The 24,767-nt window shown below is 40.0% G+C and overlaps 2 protein-coding genes and 2 long non-coding RNA genes across 4 annotated transcripts; all 4 read right to left on the reverse strand.

The window, feature by feature from the left end:
- Positions 1-1,739: 1,739 nt before the first annotated feature.
- On the reverse strand, positions 1,740-2,494 carry LOC110882470. The gene is made up of 2 exons (XR_002560101.2): positions 2,007-2,494; positions 1,740-1,895 (listed from the first exon to the last, which is right to left on the reverse strand). It is a non-coding gene; the product is annotated as an uncharacterized LOC110882470 (long non-coding RNA).
- A 340-nt stretch (positions 2,495-2,834) lies between these two features.
- On the reverse strand, positions 2,835-20,915 carry LOC110882430. The gene is made up of 8 exons (XM_022130453.2): positions 20,477-20,915; positions 19,702-20,393; positions 19,617-19,623; positions 19,386-19,562; positions 17,992-19,283; positions 14,038-14,125; positions 13,098-13,337; positions 2,835-3,823 (listed from the first exon to the last, which is right to left on the reverse strand). The coding sequence occupies exons 1-8, from the start codon at positions 20,913-20,915 to the stop codon at positions 2,835-2,837; spliced, it is 3,924 nt and encodes a 1,307-aa protein (XP_021986145.2).
- Positions 20,916-21,164: 249 nt separating this feature from the next.
- LOC110882431 (putative F-box only protein 15) lies at positions 21,165-22,223 on the reverse strand. The gene has a single exon (XM_022130454.1). It carries the CDS (start codon positions 22,221-22,223, stop codon positions 21,165-21,167), a length of 1,059 nt encoding a protein of 352 aa, XP_021986146.1.
- A 456-nt stretch (positions 22,224-22,679) lies between these two features.
- LOC110882471 lies at positions 22,680-23,182 on the reverse strand. Its single transcript, XR_004870234.1, has 3 exons — positions 23,054-23,182; positions 22,898-22,967; positions 22,680-22,793 (listed from the first exon to the last, which is right to left on the reverse strand). It is a non-coding gene; the product is annotated as an uncharacterized LOC110882471 (long non-coding RNA).
- Positions 23,183-24,767: the final 1,585 nt, after the last annotated feature.

The raw sequence follows: 24,767 nt of genomic DNA on the forward strand, positions 1-24,767 counted from the left end.
CAATAATCAATAATTCAAATTCATTATTCAAACAAAAATGAAGTTCACGATTTCTTTTTCTTTCAATTGATTGGACAAGCATCATATTTTTCTTTTATAAAATTTTTACACATCTAGTCATTTTATAATTTGCTTAACCACTTTCATACCATATATCCAGTTATTAAATTATACATTTAATAGAAACAATATGATTATAACTCATTATTATATGGTTAATACACCGATGTATAATTTAAGGGGTTCGAATATATACGTGTATACATACTTTCCATGTGTCATGTTCCAGCAAATAGGGATGGGCTTTTTTTTCCCAAATACCCGTACTTGTACCCGTACCGTACCCGTACCCGTACCTGTACCCGTACCGATTTTATGTATTTGGTACATGTATCGGTACCCAGTTTTATTGATTTTGGTATTCGGTACTTTCGGTATTGGTACGGGTACGGGTACGGGTAAAAACGGGTACTGGTACCGAATTCTATGTATACCTTTAAAAGTTTTTTATTATTATGTTTTATTTCATATTATGGCATTTATAGTGTACTCGTATTGATTTTACCTATATGGTACCCGTATCGTATTGGTACTCGTACCAATTTTACCTATTTGGTACTCGTACTATATTGGTACTCATGTCAATTTTACCTATTTAGTACTCGTACAAGTGCTCAAAAAGTAAATAAAAACAAAATGGTACCAAGCGGGTACTGTACCGAAAATACCCGTACCAGTACCCGTACTCGTACCCGTACCGTACCTATATATTTGGTACGGTATTTGGTACCTAGTTTTGTTCAAATTCGGTACCGGTATTTTCGGTACTGGTACGGGTATAGGTACGGGTACTGTACCAATCCCATCCCTACCAGCAAATGCTTATTATACATACAAAAAAATTGAGCAAAAGTTACTTATACACATGTGTAATTTTTACACCTTGTCTAAACAATGATTTTTTAGTAATGCACAAGTGCCTAATTAAATGATACACATGTGTATAACGACAGTTTTAATATACGGTGTCTGATGAAAACCAAGAAGACAACCAAAGAATCAATAAAAAAACAAATGAGAGAGAAGATTACATATGAAGACCTAGAAACTTTGTACGTATGTGTATAAAAATGATATACATATATGTATAAACTAGTTTGGCTGAATAGAAATTGTGTATAAAATATACACAAATAGAACTAATAAATGGTTTATACACATATGTACTTGTGTTGAATACTCAAAGTACACATATTTATTTGTTCAAATTTCATATGTACGCATGTGCATAAAACGAATATACGTATGTGTATGAAATAGTTTGGTTGAATAGTAACTGTGTATATTTTTAAATTAATAAATTAGTTAATTGGTGAGAGAAATGAAGAGAGAGAATGTACTTAAATATTTAATTGGAAAGAGAATTACTTAACAATTTACCCTTTTAACCTTTTCATTTATTTTCTACACATAAATAATTAGAAAATTGTCATTAATATTAATCTCAACATCTCCTAAATCAATGGACAAGATTTGTTCATTTTGTTCACAAAAACAATATGGTTCACTCTTGAACCCTACCCTATATACATATACTAGTCACTTACCCGCGCGATGCGGCGGGAGTGGCGATTTACAATAGGATACTCGTTTACCGTTAGTTTATCCGTCGTCTCGTGATATATCGTATAGTACTTAAGTTAGTTTTCTTATTCATGATCTTCTACAAGAATAGTACAAAACAAGGAAGTAGATGTAAATTAAAACAAGAAGAGTTCAAAACAGTCAAGTAGCTGGACAAAACAATAAAAACAAAATGTGGGGAGTCTCTTGTATCTCTTCCTGTTTTACCAATACATCCGTTCGCTTATGACTTTCTTGTATCTTCTCCTCTCCTGTACCAGATTTCGACACATAAAAAAATGTTACACGCTTACAGGTGCTTTAAAATAGTAATTAAAAAGTAATTTCTGGAAGCAAATAAGGCACAAAATCTACTAACTTACCTTCGTTTTGATACGGATGCGATTAATTAATCACGCAACACTTCCTGGTAGACAACATTTGATGTGTAAACTCCACGTTGTTTGAATTCTTTGGCGAGATGTACCAACACCTTCGTACTTTGTCTTGAAATCCCTCTTGATAACGCGACATAAAGTTGTCCATGTGAAAATACAGAATCCGGTAGATAAATACCAACGTTCGGAATTGTTTGACCTTGAGCTTTATTAATCGTCATGGAAAAGCTAAGTCGAATTGGAAATTGTTTTCTTTTCAGCTTGAATGGGAACATGTCATCTTCAGAAAGGGTTAGAGGGATTCTTGGCAAAAAAACTCTTTTTCCGGCATGTTGACCGACTGCAATTTCCGCATCAATAACATTTCGCATGAAACCCTTACATATCAACCGCGTGCCATTACACAGGCCATGTGATGGATCGATATTACGTAACAATATTATTGGGCATCCAATTTTTAAATGAAGCTTATGAGGCGGCAAACCACAAAACATTTAGCGAATTTAAGAACTCGACCGGATAGAAGTTGCGCTGATCGTCTTCAGCTTCATCAAAACTGTAATAAACTTTTTCCTCCCCTTGAAAAATTTCAATCATTTGATTATTAATCTCGTCAACACTATCATTTTTAGTGGACAATATTGCTCTAGAGATTATATAATCTGAAGAATATACATTATCTTCAATTGATGGAAAGATGGCATGGATCAATTCTTTTATAGCGCTTTCTCTGTTGTTGCACTGAATTGTCATGTCATCGGGTATGCGGATATAGTTTCCTTCGATTGGTTCTTCAGTTCCATCGCCGACTCTTTAAAGAAATTTAGAAAACCATGGATCTTTCAGCGCTCTCATATTTATGGTCAACCGCATCTTCTTAGTCAAAGACCAAAGAGGTGACATTCGTAAGCTGGAGTCTACAATCTGTGCTCGAGTGCCACGTTTAATAACCGGCAACACCTGTCTGAAGTCACCTCCCATAACCATTATCTTTCCACCAAATGGGAGACTAACACCTATAATGTCTTGGAATGTACGATCGACTGCCTCTATCGCTTGTCGTTTAGCCATCGACGCTTCATCCCATATGATTATTTTGGCAGAGCGAATCAGTTTAGCGGCCCCACTCTGTTTTTTAATATTGCACATTGAATTATTTTCAAGATTAAGAGGAATCTTGAATCTCGAGTGAGCCGTTCTACCTCCTGGCATATTATTAGCCGCTGCACCTGATGAAGCTGTTGCGAGAGCAATAAGACCACGTGACCGAATTTCAGCAAGCAAGGCAATGTACAAAAATGTTTTTCTAGTTCCACCTGGACCATCAATAAAGAACACGCCTGGAAGATCATTATCAACATGCATCATGATCTCATCAAACACGTTTTTTTGGTCCGGATTAAGTGAATGTTTGGCACTCAAGTGTTCTGGTTCCAAAACAATCCCATACTCTTCTTGTAACTCACGATAACCTGCATCTTGTAAGTTAACATCGTCTGTTATCTTAGGAAGGTCGAATTGTACCAAGACACTTATTTCGGTAAGAACCATATTTTGAACTCGTTCTATACTTTGACAGTGTAACCGATGATCTTCAGATAGTGAATCAAAGTGGTCATTCCATAACTTTCGAATATCTCTAGGTTGGCAAAAAATCATTATGGTCGCAAATAACCTTCTAAGAGCATTGGGAAACTGAAACGTAGAGGCTTCTTCGAGACATTGTGATAGATATTCATCGTCTTCTATTAAGCCTAACTCAAGAGCTGCTTTCCGAAATGTCGCACACCGTTGACCATTAACTGTGCAAAGATGTTCAAAAGAAGTAGGCCCTCTGACATTTGACAAAAGTAGGCGTAAGTAGTACCTTTCTCCTTCGGCTGGATTAGCGGAAACGATACGACCTCTTTGTTTTTTACCGAAACGACGACTCCAACGGCGTGTTCTTCCATTCCAAGTAAAGTGTTTTGGAAAATCTTTATACAAATGTACCCTTGCTGTTTCATCGTGTCACACCCTGGCTTTGCGGAAGCGTGGTTAATTTGGTGTGACTTCTTAATACCATAGCTTAATCATAACAAGCTATATGAATTTAAAATCATGCAAAGTCATCCATTGAAAATAAAATTGTCAAACATTGTCTAAACGGGTAAACACCCAACAACCATTACTTGTCTTAAACAATACAACCACTACCATAATGCAACATAAATGAACATGGTTCAGGGGCTATGGCTTGTCCAGGAAAGAGCCATAAGCCTTGAACCCGGATGACTCTGAATCTAAATGCAGCGGGAAATCCTGCTAAACCGTGCCAGATCCTTAATTCCCTGAAATACATGTAAGTTGAAAAATCAACAATAATGTTGAGCGAGTTCATGCGAAAATGAGTAAATAAACCTTTATCTTTATCAAAAATCCTGGTATGTAGCAAATAAGGAAATAAAAGAGATCACCAATGGGTTGCAAGTCCACTGATATGTGTGAAGTGCAAGTAGGGATGACTCAAACCTAGCGGATTTATGCGTCGGGCACTAAGTCACCCCGAGGTCCGTTCAGCTGGACCTGGGGCTGGGCTCGCTACACCCAGATAGATCTACCGCTCCTGTCCCTCGGTCCTCAACGAGGATTAATGGCCTCAAGTTTCTGCCTACCCACTCACATGATCTAAGTAATAACCCTCCTTATGCTAACCATACCATGTATAACATATCCATAATCATTGTAACATGTATTTCACCCCCGCAGTTTATAAAACTGAAAACAGTTAAGAGAAAAAGGGGGACATGAACTCACAGTGAACGCGTCACAAAATCAAGCAATCCAATATCCAAGTGCTGTGCAACGACCTACATGTGCTAATTCTATTAGACGGATGGCCGTGCTTTAGCTTCATTGTTTACATTTTTGGGAAACGGTTAGACAACCGTTCCGTGTATATATATTTGATACGCATTCTCCTTCCCAAGGATGGGGGATTTAAATACATGTGTATTTATATCATTTTATTAAGTCCCACTTAATATATTTTATTTCTTATTTCAAAATATATTCATTTTTCTCAAAAACAATATATTTCCTTTTTCTCATAATACTTTCCAAAATAATATATTGACATCACACGCGCTTATGAATATTTCCAAATAAGCGTAAGTTATGTTTTAACGATTAAGTGGTAATGATAATCACCGTTGTAACTTATATGTTGGCCGTGTAGGCGTTTGTATTATTTCGGGCTTGACAAGGTTAGTAAATATTATTTTTACTCTAAAAATAATATTTATACATTTTTACAAAATAATCATAAACAGTGAGGTGACAAAATGTATTTACCGAATATATACTTATCACGTCTACTTTTGTGAAAATCCCACCTCCGATTGTTTGTAAATAAAGTTGTGGCGAAATATATTTTGAAAACATGTCAAAGTAGTCTAACACTTGTAAATAATTCTAAGTGTTAGATTTTTAGAAAATTTCGCCAGAGTTTCCCCTGTAACTGGAGGTGGCCACGCTTTCAAGCGTATCATTTTCTTTTACAAATCATCTCAACAATTTATCAAATCAACCGAATCAATTTTCAACACTTCAAATAGAAGACTAGTATGTAAAACCGCGTTGTTTCATGAACTTGTAGTTTTTACAAAAACTACGGCGTAGATCTCGTTATTTTTAGTGGATCTATATATAGCATAACTTAGTCTTGCAAAAACCTCGTTTTTGGAGCAAATCACTTCTTACAACTTCCCGACAATTTTTGTAAACATTGTTATTTTGTCGGATCTTTCATTCTACAAGTGTTTCTACACTTGTAGTTAATAGAAATCGTATTTGTTAACACTTTATCCACTTTTATAAAAACATGATTTTCTCGACACCCGGTCCTACGAATATACCACTTGTACATACGTAGATCGGCTTGTTTTAAATACTATTTTTCACGTTAAAACATTTTTACACAAGTTCATGTTTCCCGTGTGGTGGAGTTTCACCTTTTAACCCTTGTACCAAAGAAACCAGTGTATGTCAAGATACGTGATCCTAACAAAGTCGGGTTAAACGATGATGAGAGCCACCACATCATAGATCGGGCCATAAAAACCAACATATTTAAATACTACGACATTTACACGCGTTTTGAGCTTTTATCCAACGATATTCACGTTTTAGCAAACTTTAAAGTTCCATTAAGCGGGTTACCGTCATTCAACCGACAAATATCCTTTTAACCACTTTAGACATGACCAAAAATGAGTTTTAAACGTTATACCTCTAGCTCGGGGCTAGGGAAGAAACTAGTCGAAAACTGCGTGGATAATAGCAAACGGTAGAGGTCCTCCGCGTTCCGTTTGTTCCGAGCTCCGTTGTACGTAACCACCAACACTTGAGTATGCTTGGAATGTCAAGACTCGAACCGAAAAACGGATGGGTGGTGGTGCTAGTGTTCGGCCGAGAGGGAGAGCAAGGGAGGGAGAGAGAGTGAGGGTGAGGTGTGTGTGTTCAAGTGTGTGAGAGATGAGGGCTTTTTATAGACAAAGTTGCCTCGTTCTTCGCGTAATCTAATATAAAATAATAAAGGTCGTACTCTCCCGGTCCCACTAGTTGGCCGATTCCTTTAGGTTGTAATGGTGCTCGGTTCGTTTCCAATCGTTCAGTTACGGTTCAGTTTGGTTAAGTGCGTTAAGTTTAAGGTCTAACCCCGTTAGTTGTTTTAGTGCATTAAAAGCGGGTGTTAGGGTAATCAGGGACCCTAACTGGCTCAGAAAAGTACTAATATTAATTTTGGCAATATTTTTATGTTCCGGGTATTGTCCGGTTGTTCGGTCGGATAGTAATCCGTTAAAGTGCTTAAGATATCCGTTAAGCGTCATAAATAATATTTTTAGCGACACAATTTATTCTGCAAAGTGTCGGGAATAATTCCTCATATTTTTGGCACTTTATTAATTAGCTAGAAGCTAGTGTATTGATAAAAGTGCTGTGTTTCGTGCTTAAAGTATGTTTTAGGCACATCCAAATCTCTATATCTTATTCCTAGAGACGTAATCATACAACCCTTGTATCCCTACACACACTATGGGTGTAGTAAAATAATTCTGGCTCATTCAGGCCTTTAGAGGCAGTGTTTGCCTGATGCTGGCTATATCAGCATGTTCACTGTGTATCCGTTCAATGCTACTGTGCTTTTGTGCATCATGTTTGTCACTAAGGTTCAGCAAATAAGTAGTGTAGTGACAGGAATATCAAAGTATGATGCAGATATGTACAAGTACCAATAATCAAGTAGCAGTTTATCAGCAAACTCAGTAAAGCACAGTAATTAGGCAACAATTAATAATTAATTAAGTCGTACGGATACCTGGTTTTGAGAGGGTTGTCACATTCTCCCCCCGTTAAATAAATTTCGTCCCGAAATTTAGGTTCTGCTTGAAGAAGCAGGGTTCTTAGGAAACAGGTGGGGGTATTTCTCTTTCATTCGGTCTTCACGCTCCCAGGTGAATTCAGGACCATGTCTAGCATTCCAGCGAACTTTGACGAGCTTGACACTGCTCCGGCGGGTCTTGTTAACTTTCCAATCCGTGACCTCAACAGGTTCTTCAACGAAGTGGAGCGTGTCATCAATATGAATTTCGTCGGTAGGAATGGCAACGTTAACTTGAGTTGGACTCCTCTTTAGATTGGATACATGAAATGTATCGTGAACGTTATTCAGCTCGGCAGGTAGATCCAACTTGTATGCTACTGTTCCAATTTTCTCCAAAACCTTAAAAGGACCAATGTAGCGCGGATTCAACTTCCCACGCTTCCCAAAGCGTGCTACACCCTTCCAGGGTGATACCTTCAACAAAACCATATCCCCAACCTCAAACTCTTGAGGTTTCCTTTTCAGATCTGCATAGGTCTTCTGGCGATCACGAGCCGCGCTAATGCGATCTCGGATTTGCGCGATCTTATCTGTAGTTTCCTGAACTTCATCGGGACCTACCAATTGTCTATCACCTGCGTCAGACCAACAGAGCGGCGACCTGCACTTGCGTCCATATAAAGCTTCGAATGGTGCGGCACCAATACTGGTGTGGTAGCTGTTGTTGTATGAAAACTCAACCAGGGGCAAATGCTTATCCCAGCTACCGCCTAAATCCATCACACATGCTCTCAGCATGTCTTCCAATGTCTGAATCGTCCGCTCACTTTGGCCGTCGGTCTGCGGGTGAAACGCGGTGCTCATATTCAGCTTCGAGCCAAAAGCTTCCTGGAAGGATTGCCATATCCTCGATACGAACCTTCCATCTCTATCAGAAATAATCGAGAGAGGTACTCCATGGCGAGTGACAATTTCTCTCATGTAAATTTCAGCCAATTTGCTTGTATGATCCTTTTCACGGATAGGCAAGAAGTGTGCTGACTTCGTCAAGCGATCCACTATCACCCAGATAGTGTCATGGCCCTTAGGCGTTCTTGGCAACTTCGTAATGAAATCCATGGATATTTCTTCCCACTTCCATTGGGGAATTTTTGGTTGCTGCAGAAGTCCCGAAGGCTTCTGGTATTCCGCCTTAACCTTAGCGCAAGTCAAACATTGGCTCACGTAGATAGCAACATCGCCTTTCATCCTAGGCCACCAATAATAATCCTTAAGATCTTGGTACATCTTATCCGCCCCCGGGTGGATAGAGTACCGTGACTTGTGAGCTTCATCAAAAATAACCTCTCTTAAATCACCAAACAAAGGAACCCAATCCTTTTCTCAAAACATAACGTTCCTTCCTTGTTTGGAACCAATATCTTCTCCATCCCACGGAGATGTTCTTTCTCAAGGTTTCCCTCCTTGAGAGCTTCTTTTTGCGCTGCTCGAATGCGCGAGGAAAGATCGGTTTGGATAATCATTTCCATAGCCCTAACCCTTATGGGCTTGATTCTCTCCTTGCGACTTAGGGCATCGGCGACCACATTCGCCTTCCCTGGATGATACTTGATCTCGCAGTCGTAATCGTTTAGCAACTCAACCCATCGCCTTTGCCTCATATTCAACTCCTTCTGGTTGAATATATGTTGGAGGCTTTTGTGATCTGTAAAGATCGTACACTTTGTCCCGAAAAGGTAGTGTCTCCAAATCTTCAAAGCAAAAACCACTGCGCCTAGCTCCAAATCATGCGTGGTATAGTTCCTTTCGTGCACCTTCAGTTGGCGTGATGCGTAGGCGATAACCTTTTGACGTTGCATCAACACACAACCCAATCCTTGACGCGAAGCGTCGCAGTATACCACAAAATCGTCGGTACCTTCCGGAAGAGCTAAGATTGGCGCGTTGCAAAGCTTATCCTTCAACAACTGAAATGCTTCATCCTGTTTGATTCCCCAATCAAACTTTTTATCCTTTTGCGTGAGGAGCCTCAATGGTTGAGCTATCTTTGAAAAATCCTCAATAAATCTTCGATAATAACCAGCCAAACCCAAGAATTGCCGGATCTCGGTTGGCGTCTTTGGCGCTTCCCAATTCTTGATCGCCTCGATCTTGGTTGGATCCACATGAATTCCACTTTCATTTACCACGTGCCCAAGGAATTGCACGTCTCGCAACCAAAACTCACACTTAGAGAACTTGGCGTATAACTGCTCCTTCTTCAGTAGCTCTAAGATAGTTCTGAGGTGTTGCTCGTGTTCTGCCTTCGTCTTTGAGTAGATCAAGATGTCGTCGATGAACACAATCACGAACTTATCCAGATACGGCTTACAAACTCGGTTCATCAAATCCATGAACACTGCAGGTGCGTTTGTTAAACCAAACGGCATGACAAGGAACTCGTAGTGCCCATAACGAGTTCTGAAGGCTGTTTTCGGGATACTTTCCTCCTGTATCCGGAGCTGATGATATCCAGATCGAAGATCGATCTTTGAGTAGAAACTTGAACCTTGAAGTTGGTCGAACAGATCATCAATCCTTGGCAAAGGATACCTATTCTTGATCGTCAGCTTGTTCAATTCTCTGTAGTCAATGCACATACGGAAACTACCATCCTTCTTCTTGACAAACAAAACTGGAGCTCCCCAAGGCGAGAAGCTTGGTCGGATAAAACCCTTATCTAACAACTCTTGAAGTTGCGTCGATAGCTCTTGCATCTCAGACGGGGCAAGTCTATAAGGTGCCTTAGCCACAGGCGCGGCGCCTGGAACTAAGTCGATGCGAAATTCCACTTGCCTCTGAGGCGGCAAGCCAGGCAAGTCTTCTGGAAAGACTTCCGGATACTCCCTTACGACAGGGATGTCTTCGATCTTCGGCTCAGCAGCCTTTTTATCCACAATGTGTGCTAGAAAAGCAACACACCCTTTCTTCAGACACTTTCTTGCTCTCAGACAGTTGATAATCCGCAACGGCGTCTCACGCTTCTCTCCATGGACAACGATGGTTTCACCATCGTCGGTCGGAATACGGATAATCTTCTCGCGACAAACAATCTCTGCTTTGTTACTTGCTAACCAATCCATCCCTACTACCACGTCGAAGCTTCCCAACTGGACTGGTAGTAGGTCGAGAGCAAACTCACGCTCTCCTAACTCGATTATGCAACCTCTAATCACTTTATTGGCTTCTACTAACTTCCCATTAGCTAGCTCGATCGAATAAGGAATATCTAACTTACTAGCGGCTAAACCAAGCATGTTCTTAAATTCTAGCGATACGAAGCTATAATCGGCACCAGTATCAAACAAAACAGACGCATAGCGTTGGTTTACAGGGAACGTACCAGTAACAACATTGGGATCCTGGTGCGCTTCCCTGGCCTCCATGTTGAAAACTCTTCCACGAGCTTGGGTCAATTCCGGGCAGTTCTTCTTGAAATGCCCTTGATCTCCACAGTTAAAACATCCGGGCCTCTGCCCGTTTCCACCATTGTTCCCAGCTTGGTGGTTTCCCTGGTTTCGGTTCACGGTGCCTGCTTGGTTAGCACGGTTTCCATTTCCTCCCTGATTTCCTTGTGGGCGGTTCCCATTACCACCACGGGTATTTCTATTCCCATTTCCTCCTTGGCCTCCCCGGCCAGCATTAGCCCAACAGAAATCCTTCGTATGTCCAGTCTTCCCACAAGACTCACAAACCCTTAGACTGCAGCGACCAGAGTGATGTTTTTGACATGAGTTGCACTTGGGCTGTGCACCCATGTATCCCCTGCTCTTCTTTCTATCACCGACTGAATCTTGAGCTGGTGCATTCGATTCTCCCTTCTTGACCACCGTCCCGGTGCTTTGCTTGAAACTTGAAAACTTCCGCTTATTACCACTAGATGACTCCACATGAGTCTCCTTTTTCTTGGGTTCAATCTCATCGAACTTGTTTAACCGAATCGCTTCTTCAGTTAAAGCCACACTCAGATCAATGGCTTCTGTGATGGTTGCGGGTTTGGAAGAAGTCACCATACTGATTATCTGAGGAGCCAGTCCCCAGATGAAGCGCTCAACCCTTTTAAACTCGGGCGTAACCATATAAGGTACCACGTGAGACAGATCGTGGAATCTCTGAACATATTCCGCTATCTTCGACCCTTCCATCTTTAAGTGCCAAAACTCAGTTTCAAGCTTCTGAATCTCCGCGCGAGAGCAGTACTTCTTCCGCATAAGCTCTTTCAATTCGGCCCAAGACAGGGCGTAGGCGGCAGCTTCGCCTAGAGTTTGCACTTGAAGGTTCCACCAAGATAGGGCTCCATCTAGAAACAGCCCTGAAATGTAAGTGACCTGCTGGTCGATCGCACATTTGCTCATACGGATGGTGGAATCAGTCTTCTCTGCCCAACGAACGAAGGCAACAGCACCGCCCGTGCCGTCGAAGTTTGTGGGCTTACAGTCCAGAAACTGCTTGAAGGTGCACCCTGCACATTCGTTTCAATATAGGAACTGTATTAGCAATTGCTACAGGAATCCAATTAGACCATGGTACGTCTTAAAGACTTAGGGTTACCATGAGGGGGATTCTGGTTGCCATTGCCGTTGGAGCTACTCCAGCTGGGTCCTCCCTGCGATGCAGCATACTGAGCAATCGCGGCAGCAATGATTCCTTGCAGTTCTTCTTGAGTCGTGGGCATCGGCTGCGGTTGACGTCTTGGTGCCATTCTCTAAAGATGCGTACGTCGATTAGGTCATAGAAATCATACGTATATAGTAATAGTAATAGCATATAACATCTCATGTTATCAATATATCACACACAACATCCCATGTCCAACATCCCATGTCCAAATACAAAAATAATCAATCAAGTAAATCAGATATGATGAGAATGCGGCGATTGCATATATATCAAGACCATAAGCATAGTAAGTGTGTTAGTACATCCATCAATCACATAGGGGTTACATCACCCCTGTACAAAATACATCATATCAGTGTTACATACAATCAATACATCACATGTATCAACAAAAATCTGTGTAGTCAAATGGTCTTCAAAAGCTGTGCATAACAATCGCGGCTGTCTCACCGGTGTCTACCCTGGTAACGTCGATGTGCTCTAGAATGGTGGTGGTGGTGGAGGATAATGTAAGCGGCGAAAGAGAAGCCAATCCTCCTCCAAGGCCTGCTGGGTGCGGATCACGGATGCAATCTGCTGCTCTAGGATCGAAAGTCGAGCGGCAATGTCAGGAGGAAAAGACCGAAATGGCTGAGCAGATGAGGATGACGGACCATGATATGAATAAGGAGGCATCTGAGCTCTCTCGAGCTCCTGCAAACGCTGAGAATGGGAATCATGCTGAAGAACAAATGACATCAACAGGTCCTCTAGGGTATGCCCCATATGAGGTGGATCAACGGGTGACATAACGGGTAGCGAAGACCAGAAAGAAGGCTCACTGGCAGTGCCAAAAGGCATAACAGGAAAAGATGAAGTGGATGCTGAAACAGGAGATATCTGAGGCATGACAGGTAATGGCATCGGTACATGGCCAAATGGATGGGCGGAAGAGCCCTCTCCAGGCCCCGCTGGAGGTATGACTGAAGGAATCTGAAACGAGAACTCAGGATGGTGAGCATCAGTGCGGTGAGGAGGAAGCGGCGGAACATCCTCGTCAGCCGGTATCCAACCGTGCTGAGCCTCCTCGTCAGGGGGATCCATGTGCTCTGCAAACAGAGCATGCTCGGGCTCAATAGGTAAGGGATCAACAGGAGCTAAAACAGGATCAACGTGAGCAACAACTGGATCAATATGATCGACATGAGGGTCAACTGGGACGTCAGCGATCGGAGGGTCAACAAGAGGATCAACAACATGGTCAGCATCTAACAAAGGAATATCATCAACAGGAACATCGCCAAGTGGCTGACCTGCCAAAATAGGATCAACAGGAACATCAGCTTGCGCCAAACCATGCTCATGTGCGGGATCGAAAGCAGCGGCCTGCTCTGGAGCTACTGCAGGCTCGGGATCGACAAACGCCATATCGAAGTCAAAGTCCGGATCGATAGGATCGAAAGGGTCGGCAGGGTCAACGGGGTCCTCTACAGGCTGGTCCATGTGAACGAACTCAATATCACGGTCTGGATCGAATCCAGGGGGAAATACAGGGTCAGAATCCTCGATATCGTCATGCTCAAAAACAAAGCTCGGCATAGGGGCGGCAGATGACGCCTGGTCAGGATCCGAGTCATGAACGAAAAGCTGCGTGCTCGCCACATGTGATGGAGCAGATGCCACAGACTCAAAGGAGTCTGGGGCTGGAGAATGAACAGGCGAGTCTCCGACAGGAGCACCGGCGATCATCAAAAGACCGCCAGCGGGCAAAAGAGCTGGGTCAGGAACCTCGTCCTCGTATAGCTCGTCATCGAAAAGATCAATATCGCCACCAGCCTCGGCATCAAGCATAAGCTCATAAGCTGGGTAGGATGCAAGAGGAATCGGGGCGGGAATCACAGCGAGAGGAAGATCCGCAGCAGGACCACCAACGATGGGCTCATCGACGCCGTCAGGTAGTGCGAACGGCTGAAAGTCGTCGTCGTCTGTACTGGTATAATCCGAGGTGTGCACCTCGTGCTCTGATGACATAACCTCGTCTGACTCCATGGGTCGGGGTCCAGTAGTGTCCGAATCTCCTGTGTCTGAGGTATCCATGAGTCTGTAATACAATCACAAGTATGTACAAATATCAGTAAATCAGGTAATCACACAAGTTACCACATAATAATCACATATTCCTCCTAGTCCCACTAGCCTCCCAGCCTCCCAGACTGTTCTTCCTAGTCCCACTAGCCAACTTTTCCCAGCCTCCCAGACTGACTCCCTAGTCCCACTAGCAAACATTTCCCAGCCTCCCAGACTGACTCCCTAGTCCCACTAGCAAACATTTCCCAGCCTCCCAGACTGACTCCCTAGTCCCACTAGACAACTACCTCGATCCGTTAGATCGAGCCTCGGCCTCCCAGACCGAGCCTCAGCCTCCCAGACTGAGCCTAAAAATAATAAAATATGCTCAACATTTGTTTATAAAAAGTTTTGGATCTGGACTTAAGTGGTATGCAGAAAAACATTTTCGTGAGAGCCCTAGTGATCATAGTCTAGACTCAAAATGAACCCTAGTTCGCTATGATCTGAGCTCTGATACCAAGCTGTCACACCCTGGCTTTGCGGAAGCGTGGTTAATTTGGTGTGACTTCTTAATACCATAGCTTAATCATAACAAGCTATATGAATTTAAAATCATGCAAAGTCATCCATTGAAAATAAATTTGTCAAACATTGTCTAAACGGGTAAACACCCAACAACCATTACTTGTCTTAAACAATACAACCACTACCATAATGCAACATAAATGAACATGGTTCAGGGGCTATGGCTTGTCCAGGAAAGAGCCATAAGCCTTGAACCCGGATGACTCTGAATCTAAATGCAGCGGGAAATCCTGCTAAACCGTGCCAGATCCTTAATTCCCTGAAATACATGTAAGTTGAAAAATCAACAATAATGTTGAGCGAGTTCATGCGAAAATGAGTAAATAAACCTTTATCTTTATCAAAAATCCTGGTATGTAGCAAATAAGGAAATAAAAGAGATCACCAATGGGTTGCAAGTCCACTGATATGTGTGAAGTGCAAGTAGGGATGACTCAAACCTAGCGGATTTATGCGTCGGGCACTAAGTCACCCCGAGGTCCGTTCAGCTGGACCTGGGGCTGGGCTCGCTACACCCAGATAGATCTACCGCTCCTGTCCCTCGGTCCTCAACGAGGATTAATGGCCTCAAGTTTCTGCCTACCCACTCACATGATCTAAGTAATAACCCTCCTTATGCTAACCATACCATGTATAACATATCCATAATCATTGTAACATGTATTTCACCCCCGCAGTTTATAAAACTGAAAACAGTTAAGAGAAAAAGGGGGACATGAACTCACAGTGAACGCGTCACAAAATCAAGCAATCCAATATCCAAGTGCTGTGCAACGACCTACATGTGCTAATTCTATTAGACGGATGGCCGTGCTTTAGCTTCATTGTTTACATTTTTGGGAAACGGTTAGACAACCGTTCCGTGTATATATATTTGATACGCATTCTCCTTCCCAAGGATGGGGGATTTAAATACATGTGTATTTATATCATTTTATTAAGTCCCACTTAATATATTTTATTTCTTATTTCAAAATATATTCATTTTTCTCAAAAACAATATATTTCCTTTTTCTCATAATACTTTCCAAAATAATATATTGACATCACACGCGCTTATGAATATTTCCAAATAAGCGTAAGTTATGTTTTAACGATTAAGTGGTAATGATAATCACCGTTGTAACTTATATGTTGGCCGTGTAGGCGTTTGTATTATTTCGGGCTTGACAAGGTTAGTAAATATTATTTTTACTCTAAAAATAATATTTATACATTTTTACAAAATAATCATAAACAGTGAGGTGACAAAATGTATTTACCGAATATATACTTATCACGTCTACTTTTGTGAAAATCCCACCTCCGATTGTTTGTAAATAAAGTTGTGGCGAAATATATTTTGAAAACATGTCAAAGTAGTCTAACACTTGTAAATAATTCTAAGTGTTAGATTTTTAGAAAATTTCGCCAGAGTTTCCCCTGTAACTGGAGGTGGCCACGCTTTCAAGCGTATCATTTTCTTTTACAAATCATCTCAACAATTTATCAAATCAACCGAATCAATTTTCAACACTTCAAATAGAAGACTAGTATGTAAAACCGCGTTGTTTCATGAACTTGTAGTTTTTACAAAAACTACGGCGTAGATCTCGTTATTTTTAGTGGATCTATATATAGCATAACTTAGTCTTGCAAAAACCTCGTTTTTGGAGCAAATCACTTCTTACAACTTCCCGACAATTTTTGTAAACATTGTTATTTTGTCGGATCTTTCATTCTACAAGTGTTTCTACACTTGTAGTTAATAGAAATCGTATTTGTTAACACTTTATCCACTTTTATAAAAACATGATTTTCTCGACACCCGGTCCTACGAATATACCACTTGTACATACGTAGATCGGCTTGTTTTAAATACTATTTTTCACGTTAAAACATTTTTACACAAGTTCATGTTTCCCGTGTGGTGGAGTTTCACCTTTTAACCCTTGTACCAAAGAAACCAGTGTATGTCAAGATACGTGATCCTAACAAAGTCGGGTTAAACGATGATGAGAGCCACCACATCATAGATCGGGCCATAAAAACCAACATATTTAAATACTACGACATTTACACGCGTTTTGAGCTTTTATCCAACGATATTCACGTTTTAGCAAACTTTAAAGTTCCATTAAGCGGGTTACCGTCATTCAACCGACAAATATCCTTTTAACCACTTTAGACATGACCAAAAATGAGTTTTAAACGTTATACCTCTAGCTCGGGGCTAGGGAAGAAACTAGTCGAAAACTGCGTGGATAATAGCAAACGGTAGAGGTCCTCCGCGTTCCGTTTGTTCCGAGCTCCGTTGTACGTAACCACCAACACTTGAGTATGCTTGGAATGTCAAGACTCGAACCGAAAAACGGATGGGTGGTGGTGCTAGTGTTCGGCCGAGAGGGAGAGCAAGGGAGGGAGAGAGAGTGAGGGTGAGGTGTGTGTGTTCAAGTGTGTGAGAGATGAGGGCTTTTTATAGACAAAGTTGCCTCGTTCTTCGCGTAATCTAATATAAAATAATAAAGGTCGTACTCTCCCGGTCCCACTAGTTGGCCGATTCCTTTAGGTTGTAATGGTGCTCGGTTCGTTTCCAATCGTTCAGTTACGGTTCAGTTTGGTTAAGTGCGTTAAGTTTAAGGTCTAACCCCGTTAGTTGTTTTAGTGCATTAAAAGCGGGTGTTAGGGTAATCAGGGACCCTAACTGGCTCAGAAAAGTACTAATATTAATTTTGGCAATATTTTTATGTTCCGGGTATTGTCCGGTTGTTCGGTCGGATAGTAATCCGTTAAAGTGCTTAAGATATCCGTTAAGCGTCATAAATAATATTTTTAGCGACACAATTTATTCTGCAAAGTGTCGGGAATAATTCCTCATATTTTTGGCACTTTATTAATTAGCTAGAAGCTAGTGTATTGATAAAAGTGCTGTGTTTCGTGCTTAAAGTATGTTTTAGGCACATCCAAATCTCTATATCTTATTCCTAGAGACGTAATCATACAACCCTTGTATCCCTACACACACTATGGGTGTAGTAAAATAATTCTGGCTCATTCAGGCCTTTAGAGGCAGTGTTTGCCTGATGCTGGCTATATCAGCATGTTCACTGTGTATCCGTTCAATGCTACTGTGCTTTTGTGCATCATGTTTGTCACTAAGGTTCAGCAAATAAGTAGTGTAGTGACAGGAATATCAAAGTATGATGCAGATATGTACAAGTACCAATAATCAAGTAGCAGTTTATCAGCAAACTCAGTAAAGCACAGTAATTAGGCAACAATTAATAATTAATTAAGTCGTACGGATACCTGGTTTTGAGAGGGTTGTCACACATCGTTTCTATTCTGATCAAAAAATGCTGTTAGCATGGTTCTCTTATCCCTTTCCCTATCAACAATATTAGGCATCAAGTCATCATCTCTAAATCTAACCATCTGATTATTTGGGAGATGAAGTTGTAAGGCTAGAACAGCAGGAAAGATTTGAGAAAGAGAGAAGGAAAAAATGTGCCACATAGCCTCTGGGGGCGATATGTAGCGTGCATCTTGAAATCTTTTTATCTCATGAATAACAACCCCTGGCTCACTTTGATCGACTTGAATAACCTGTTTGTCATGTCCTTTATAAACATATTTGAAAAGATATTTCACAGATTTTATACTTGAGCAAACTTCAACATTCATGTGGCAGTTAAACATCATCAAAAGCCTTGGGTTATATGGGACCACCCATCTATTATCAAGTGTTTGTCCTCGTAGGTCCACTTCTATCCCGGTGTCTCTCCTTCGATACAACGGATACGAATCTTCTCCTTGTGTCGTCTGTTCGTTAAATTGTCTAGGATAGCGAAAACGACAAATTTTAGGATCACCCTGCATACAAGGACTGCTTGATCGTAAATTGCCGCAAGGACCGTGAATCATGTTCTTGACAACCATCTCATGCAATCTGGGATGTGTTAGTTTGTTAGGAATTTCAGCACACACAACCTTATCATAATGGTCCGCGTTATTGATCTTGTGTTGCGGGTACATGATTAGGAGAAAATGTGCATGCGGCAAACCCCGCTTTTGAAATTCAATGACATAGACGTATGCCTTAACTTCCCCGAGGACATGTTTCTTGAAGAGTTGATCCTTAAGATCTTCTAATTTAGCCCGGAACACTCTTGAAACAAGGTCTGGACGATCTGTAGCAGTTTGACCAACATGTAAGTTATCACATATCTCAGGCCACTTAGGATTACATGTCATTGTAAGGAATACATCAGGCTTGCCGTCGTCTTGAACTAACGTCATCGCATCTAAAAACCGACGTCGCATGTCGCGAGGCCCCCCGATGAAAGATGCAGGCAACACAATTCTTTTCCCGACTCTGTTTGCATGAACCTCGCCAGTATTGACGCAATCCACAATACCTTGGTACAATTCGGCCCGAATCTTATCCTGGTTTCTCTCACAAAATTCTAAGCGTGACGTCTCAATTTTGATGTAAACATCAACCACAAACTGCTGTAGCAGCCTACCACCGAACAAAAGCACATTATCGGTAGATCGAATCTGGAACTTGTAACAGTAGTACTCTCGCATAGCCACGGTTGTTCTACCACTTCGTGTGTTAGCCTCTGAACGATGAAGATGTATTAAAAACAAACAATTAATAAAAATAAAATGCATTACGCTATTTTTATGATCTTCACTTAAAAAGGATAACAAATTGTTGGTACCTTCCATTTCTCCTTCGATGTTGTCATTGTTGCGAACCTCATTGATTGATACTCCTTGACGTGGTATGTTAGCATGCCAACCCGACTCACCATTAGGAAAAAATAGAGGATACGACAATGGATCGTAACAACTGAAGTACGGCTGAATAGTTTGTCTATATTCAGACCTACCGTACACTACAATACTTCATTTATACGAAGTGATATTGTCATTACCTTCAACCCAAATACCAGCAACCTATATAATTGTGAACTATAAGTAAGTAAAATAAGCAATACTATTAAATAATTGCAATTAATATAATATTATATATACCTCCGATGTCGTTGGTCGGTTGTACACCCTTTGGTCAAGTTCAACCGAAGTATTCAAAGTGACTCTATAGTTGTCCAGAGGTCCTAGTTCCGCAAGTCTTCTAAATGTATCGACATATGGGTTTGTAGAAAGAACGCGTGTTAAAGTCTGAGTAATACGCCGATCAATATTTGGCCATCGGAGTCTGTGATCTAACTCAGTATCAGGATCGTAAAAATACAACTGCAAGTACCTAGGAGTCCCATCCCTCGGAACTAATTGGTCGATTCTGTGATATATTCCTTTATGTGCACGAAAAGTATATACGCCGTCTCTCATATTGTTCAATGTGTCATCCAATGTCACACCCATTGAGGCAAAAGAAAAATTGGTGTTATAAGCACGGATGTTTTGCCTAAACATATCTCCAATTTCATCTTGAGACGTGAAAAGTCGGTACAATTCCTCTGGAATTTCTAAGTTTGCTAACACGGTTTTCCCACTCATACAACAAAAGGTATCAAATTCAAATTGAAATCGTTTTGCTCCACAATTAGGACATGCGCCTCGTTCCTTTAAAACACGATGCTCTCCAGGTACACCATTGTAAACAAAATTATAAGGATCATCTTCTACGCTCCCATGTTGGAGGGAAGGTTGATCAACTACTTCAGCAAATTGGGGTAATAAAGTACGCGGATGAATTTGAATACCTAAAAAAATTGGTGTATTAAGTAATGAAGGTTGTAAAAGATGTCAAGTTCGAAAAAGAAATCATTGTTAAATAAATAGAAACCTCGTGATGTTCTATGCCTGACTACGTCAATTACAGATGGGAATGTGGTTGTCGGCGTAACATCATCTATCGGGGTTTGGTTGACTTGACTGCCATTTGAAATACGCATTCCATTATCGTTTGGTGTATTAGAACATCCTTTATTGTACTCCTTGCATTTTGTAGTAGAAACACTTGAGGCGTTCTCATTTGTTGTTTGTGGAAATTGAGTAATATTAGTTTGTAAACTTCTTAACAGTGTCCTTTCTGTTGACCTATTATTCATTAAAGATATTGATGAAGCACTTTGGGGGGCATCACCACTCCCAAATTTAGATACTTTGTTATTTTCTTTGCGTGCAGCATAGTATCTTTTTTGATACTCTTTTCGTTTTTCAGCTTTAGTAGATGCACTCGAGCTAGAAGCATGATTTCGAGGGTTTGAGAGTCCATTAGTCATTGTAAATTGATAAAATGACAAATACCTTGCAAATTAAATAAAAGAGAGTTATCATAGATGATGAAATTCTCAAATCATAACAACATTCCAACACATAACTTAGAGAAAAACAAACCGAATGATAACATTGAAATACATAATGATAACATTAAAATACATGACTTAAACGGAATATCATGACTTAGAGAAAAAAAACACAAATCCTTAAAACATTGACATACATAATGATAACATTAAGTGAAAGCCAATCTAAATACTTGGTGAAACAATGGTCTGCACAAACACCGCACCCTTAAAACCTCGAAACCAAGAAACGGGATAAAAACATTCGAAGGGCTTCATATCCATTTCAATTGTAAACAACTTCCCTAATTTAGTCATCACAAACCAATTACCATTTGTCACAAAATGTGTTATATCGCACCACAATGACAATGATATCGGGGGGATCGGAGGACATGATAAGACCTTAATCCAGTAATCCCCTTGTAGTGTCCATAGGTCAATTGTCATCTCAAACATGCCAGTGCTAGCAAACATGTGAAGCACATTTTTTACATTAACTAAAACACCTTGAACCTTTCCTATAGAAGGAACGGGTGGAAAGCTTATCTCCTTGAAATGCTCCGAATTAACATCAAAACAAATCACCCTTTTCGCACCTCCAAGCCAACATTCGCAAACAGTGAAATATAGAGTACCACCACAAAATGTGCCAGCTGACCAATTGAAATGAGGGCTTAGGTACTCTTGTCTTGTTATGAAAGGAATATTTCTCCAAGAGTCTACTTCCCTAGAATAAACATAGACACCAAGTACACCACTCCTACGCTTTATATGCAAGACCTTGTAATCATCGTCAGCGTCAACGTACAAACCAATGGCATCAAGGTTATTTATATAGAATCCATGAGAATCAGTAGTTGATAAACGCTTGAAAGCAGTAGTTGTTGGATTCCAAAGAAGCAGCTCGTATGTATGATTCAAGCAAACACACAACAATCCATTCAAATGTGAAAGTATTGAGACATCATTATTTTGGTGATGGAATGGAAATGTAACTATGGAGCTTGGCCCATAGTCATTGGATTTAGAGATGATCGAATGAACAGAGCACGTTAGGTCGTCAATTAGTAGAACTCTCTGGTTAGATGAAACTAATGAGCGAGTACAATGTATCCTTACGAAATCTTGTGTTGACAATAACGCATACCATTGCTTACATACACTCTTAGAACGACCTACATCCTTTGCTGGCAGCCTCGTTAATATCTCAAACACGATTGTATGAATAGGAAGGTCAGCCATGGTTATACCTTCGTTTAAGACAGATAATGATTATTTAGTTGTCCAATCTAAGAGGATTATACTTTGGTGAAAAATAGGTGTAACCATTACATGTAAATCAAGTAATATAACATACTTGTAATAACAAAGTAAAGTATACTTCTACAATTACATCAATATGAGGGAAACAAAAAGCAAAACATGAAACACCAAGAGAAACTTTAATATTCAACAACTAAACAAATAACAACACCAAATGTTTCTAACTTAAACACAAACTTCGATAACGATCCATAATTTACATATCCCGTGCCTCGACCATATCCGGTTCGTACGTAATCGTACTCAACTCCGTAGACTTCAAAATATTAACTGAAATAACAAATAAAATATAACTTTTATTAAACTACATGAGCCATTAAATCTAACTAATTATTAGAATGTTCATGTGTAAAGCATAACATACTATCTGGTAGATGAACCAACTTGAGACGTGATACATATATGATAGACCTTTGTTGCACGGCTCGAATGGAACGTATAACATCGGAAGGCTTCAGGGCAGACAAAAACAATTGTATTGTGTGACCACTGTATATTACGATTTTGGGTTAAAGTTCTTCTAATAATGATATTTTCTTACATATAACGTAAATATTATGTTTGTAATATGTTAATAATAAATAATAACGTACGTCTTATCTTGAAGAGAAAGTTCAAAACAACATCGATCACGTTTGCCTTCTATTATTCTCCCAACCACATCTAAAACCAAATCAGTCAAATCGTATAGACCATATATAAAGTTTTATATATTTAATAAAAATTATAGATAGAGAATTAATATGTACCAACAATATCCATTTGAGGTCTCCTGTCATGCTTCAATTCTATAATGGAAGGGACCAATGGATATAAAGAAGCACCCCTTGGAATCGTAAGCATAAGTGAAGAAAGCTTTGTATATTCGTTGATGACAATTTTTTTCTCGGACCAAACTAACACGTAATTCTGGTACTTTGGGTACTCAAGATAGTTGAGATTCTCAATTTGGAAATGATTCAACGGAAAAAAACCACCCATCAATGACGCGTCATTATATTTGTGTATCAAATGTTGTGGGACGAACGCAACAATTTTTTATCTCTAAAATGAAAAGAAATTTAGTGGTGGAAAAACGCTTACTCGTATAACACAAAGTAAATTAAAATAATGTTCTTACGTGTTGATCAAGAAATATAACCACTAATCTCTTTCCATCGACGTCATGCCAAATAAACTCCACCTTAACAAAGATTATATTATACCATGCTCTATCATTTCTCAATGATGAAAATTCTTCAACGGAAAAATGATCAGACGTATCCTATTAAGTGTTCAATATTAGTTAACTAAAAAAATAAAAACTCCAGAAATAAAATTTAAACTAAAACATGATTGAAATTAAACAACAAATTTAAATTTAAACTAATACATAATTAAAAGTTACATAATTAAGATTCAAACTAATTCGAGAAAAAAAAAACTACAATCATCATAAAAGTTGTTCTAAGGTTCCCAAACCATTTTTTCATCCAATGGTGGTTCGTAAACCGCCCCAGGGTCAGTTTCGTACCCTTCAGCCCAGGTCGGTAGTTCTTGTGTTTGACTGTAGTTTTCCACATAAGGGGGGTTTGAAGGTGGAGGATGCATAGGCAGTATAGGAGTGTTTGGCACCGGACGATCGCAGCCCTCAATTTGTAGTCCACCAAATTGTAGTTGAGCGAAGGTATAGTCATACGCCCAATTCAACTCTTCATCCGTCCAACCAAATGGATCATCATGTTCAGGGTTTGCCACTGGAGGTGGGGTTGAAACCGAAGGTGGGGTTAAAACCGGAGGTGGGGTTGACACCGGAGGTGGGTTTGCCACCGGAGGTGGGTTTGAAGTTAGAGGGTTTGAATCAGGAAGGTTTAAATGGCGATGGGATGATCGTCCATGGTTTGTTGATCCTAGTGATTCAACGGGAATTGGATAACCACCGCCCATACCTCTCAATTGATATGTGTTTGGAGTGATTTGTAAACTGAAAAATACAAAAAGACAAATAGATAATACTTGAATTTAGAGTATCCAATTTATTTGACTACTTACTTTTTAGACTTATATGGTTAGAAACTAATGTTGTTAACGGAAGATTATGTTGTACCGCTAACTATTCTATCGCTTTGTACTATAAGAAAAAACCCCTATAGGGACGACACCTAAAGGGATAATACAATTTGTCCAAAACCATTTTCTAAAATTTCTAGGCATGTAGAGTGCAGAAAGCTTTAAAAAAATAAACCATATCTTGTAATAGTAATATAACTTTAAAAAAAATAAACCATATCTTGCGTGTTATTAATCCTTAATTAACTTTAAAAAAACTCATGTAACAGTAATATAATATATTAATTTTAGTAAATGTTTTCTCTTTATTTGATGTGATGTTGTTATCCGATCATATAAAATTGTAATCTTTGAAAATTGTGAAGATGACATATGATTATATCTCATGCGAAAACGTGTGACTGAAAATGTAGA

This window comes from Helianthus annuus, chromosome 10 (genome assembly GCF_002127325.2).
Source record: "Helianthus annuus cultivar XRQ/B chromosome 10, HanXRQr2.0-SUNRISE, whole genome shotgun sequence".
NCBI lineage: Eukaryota > Viridiplantae > Streptophyta > Magnoliopsida > Asterales > Asteraceae > Helianthus > Helianthus annuus.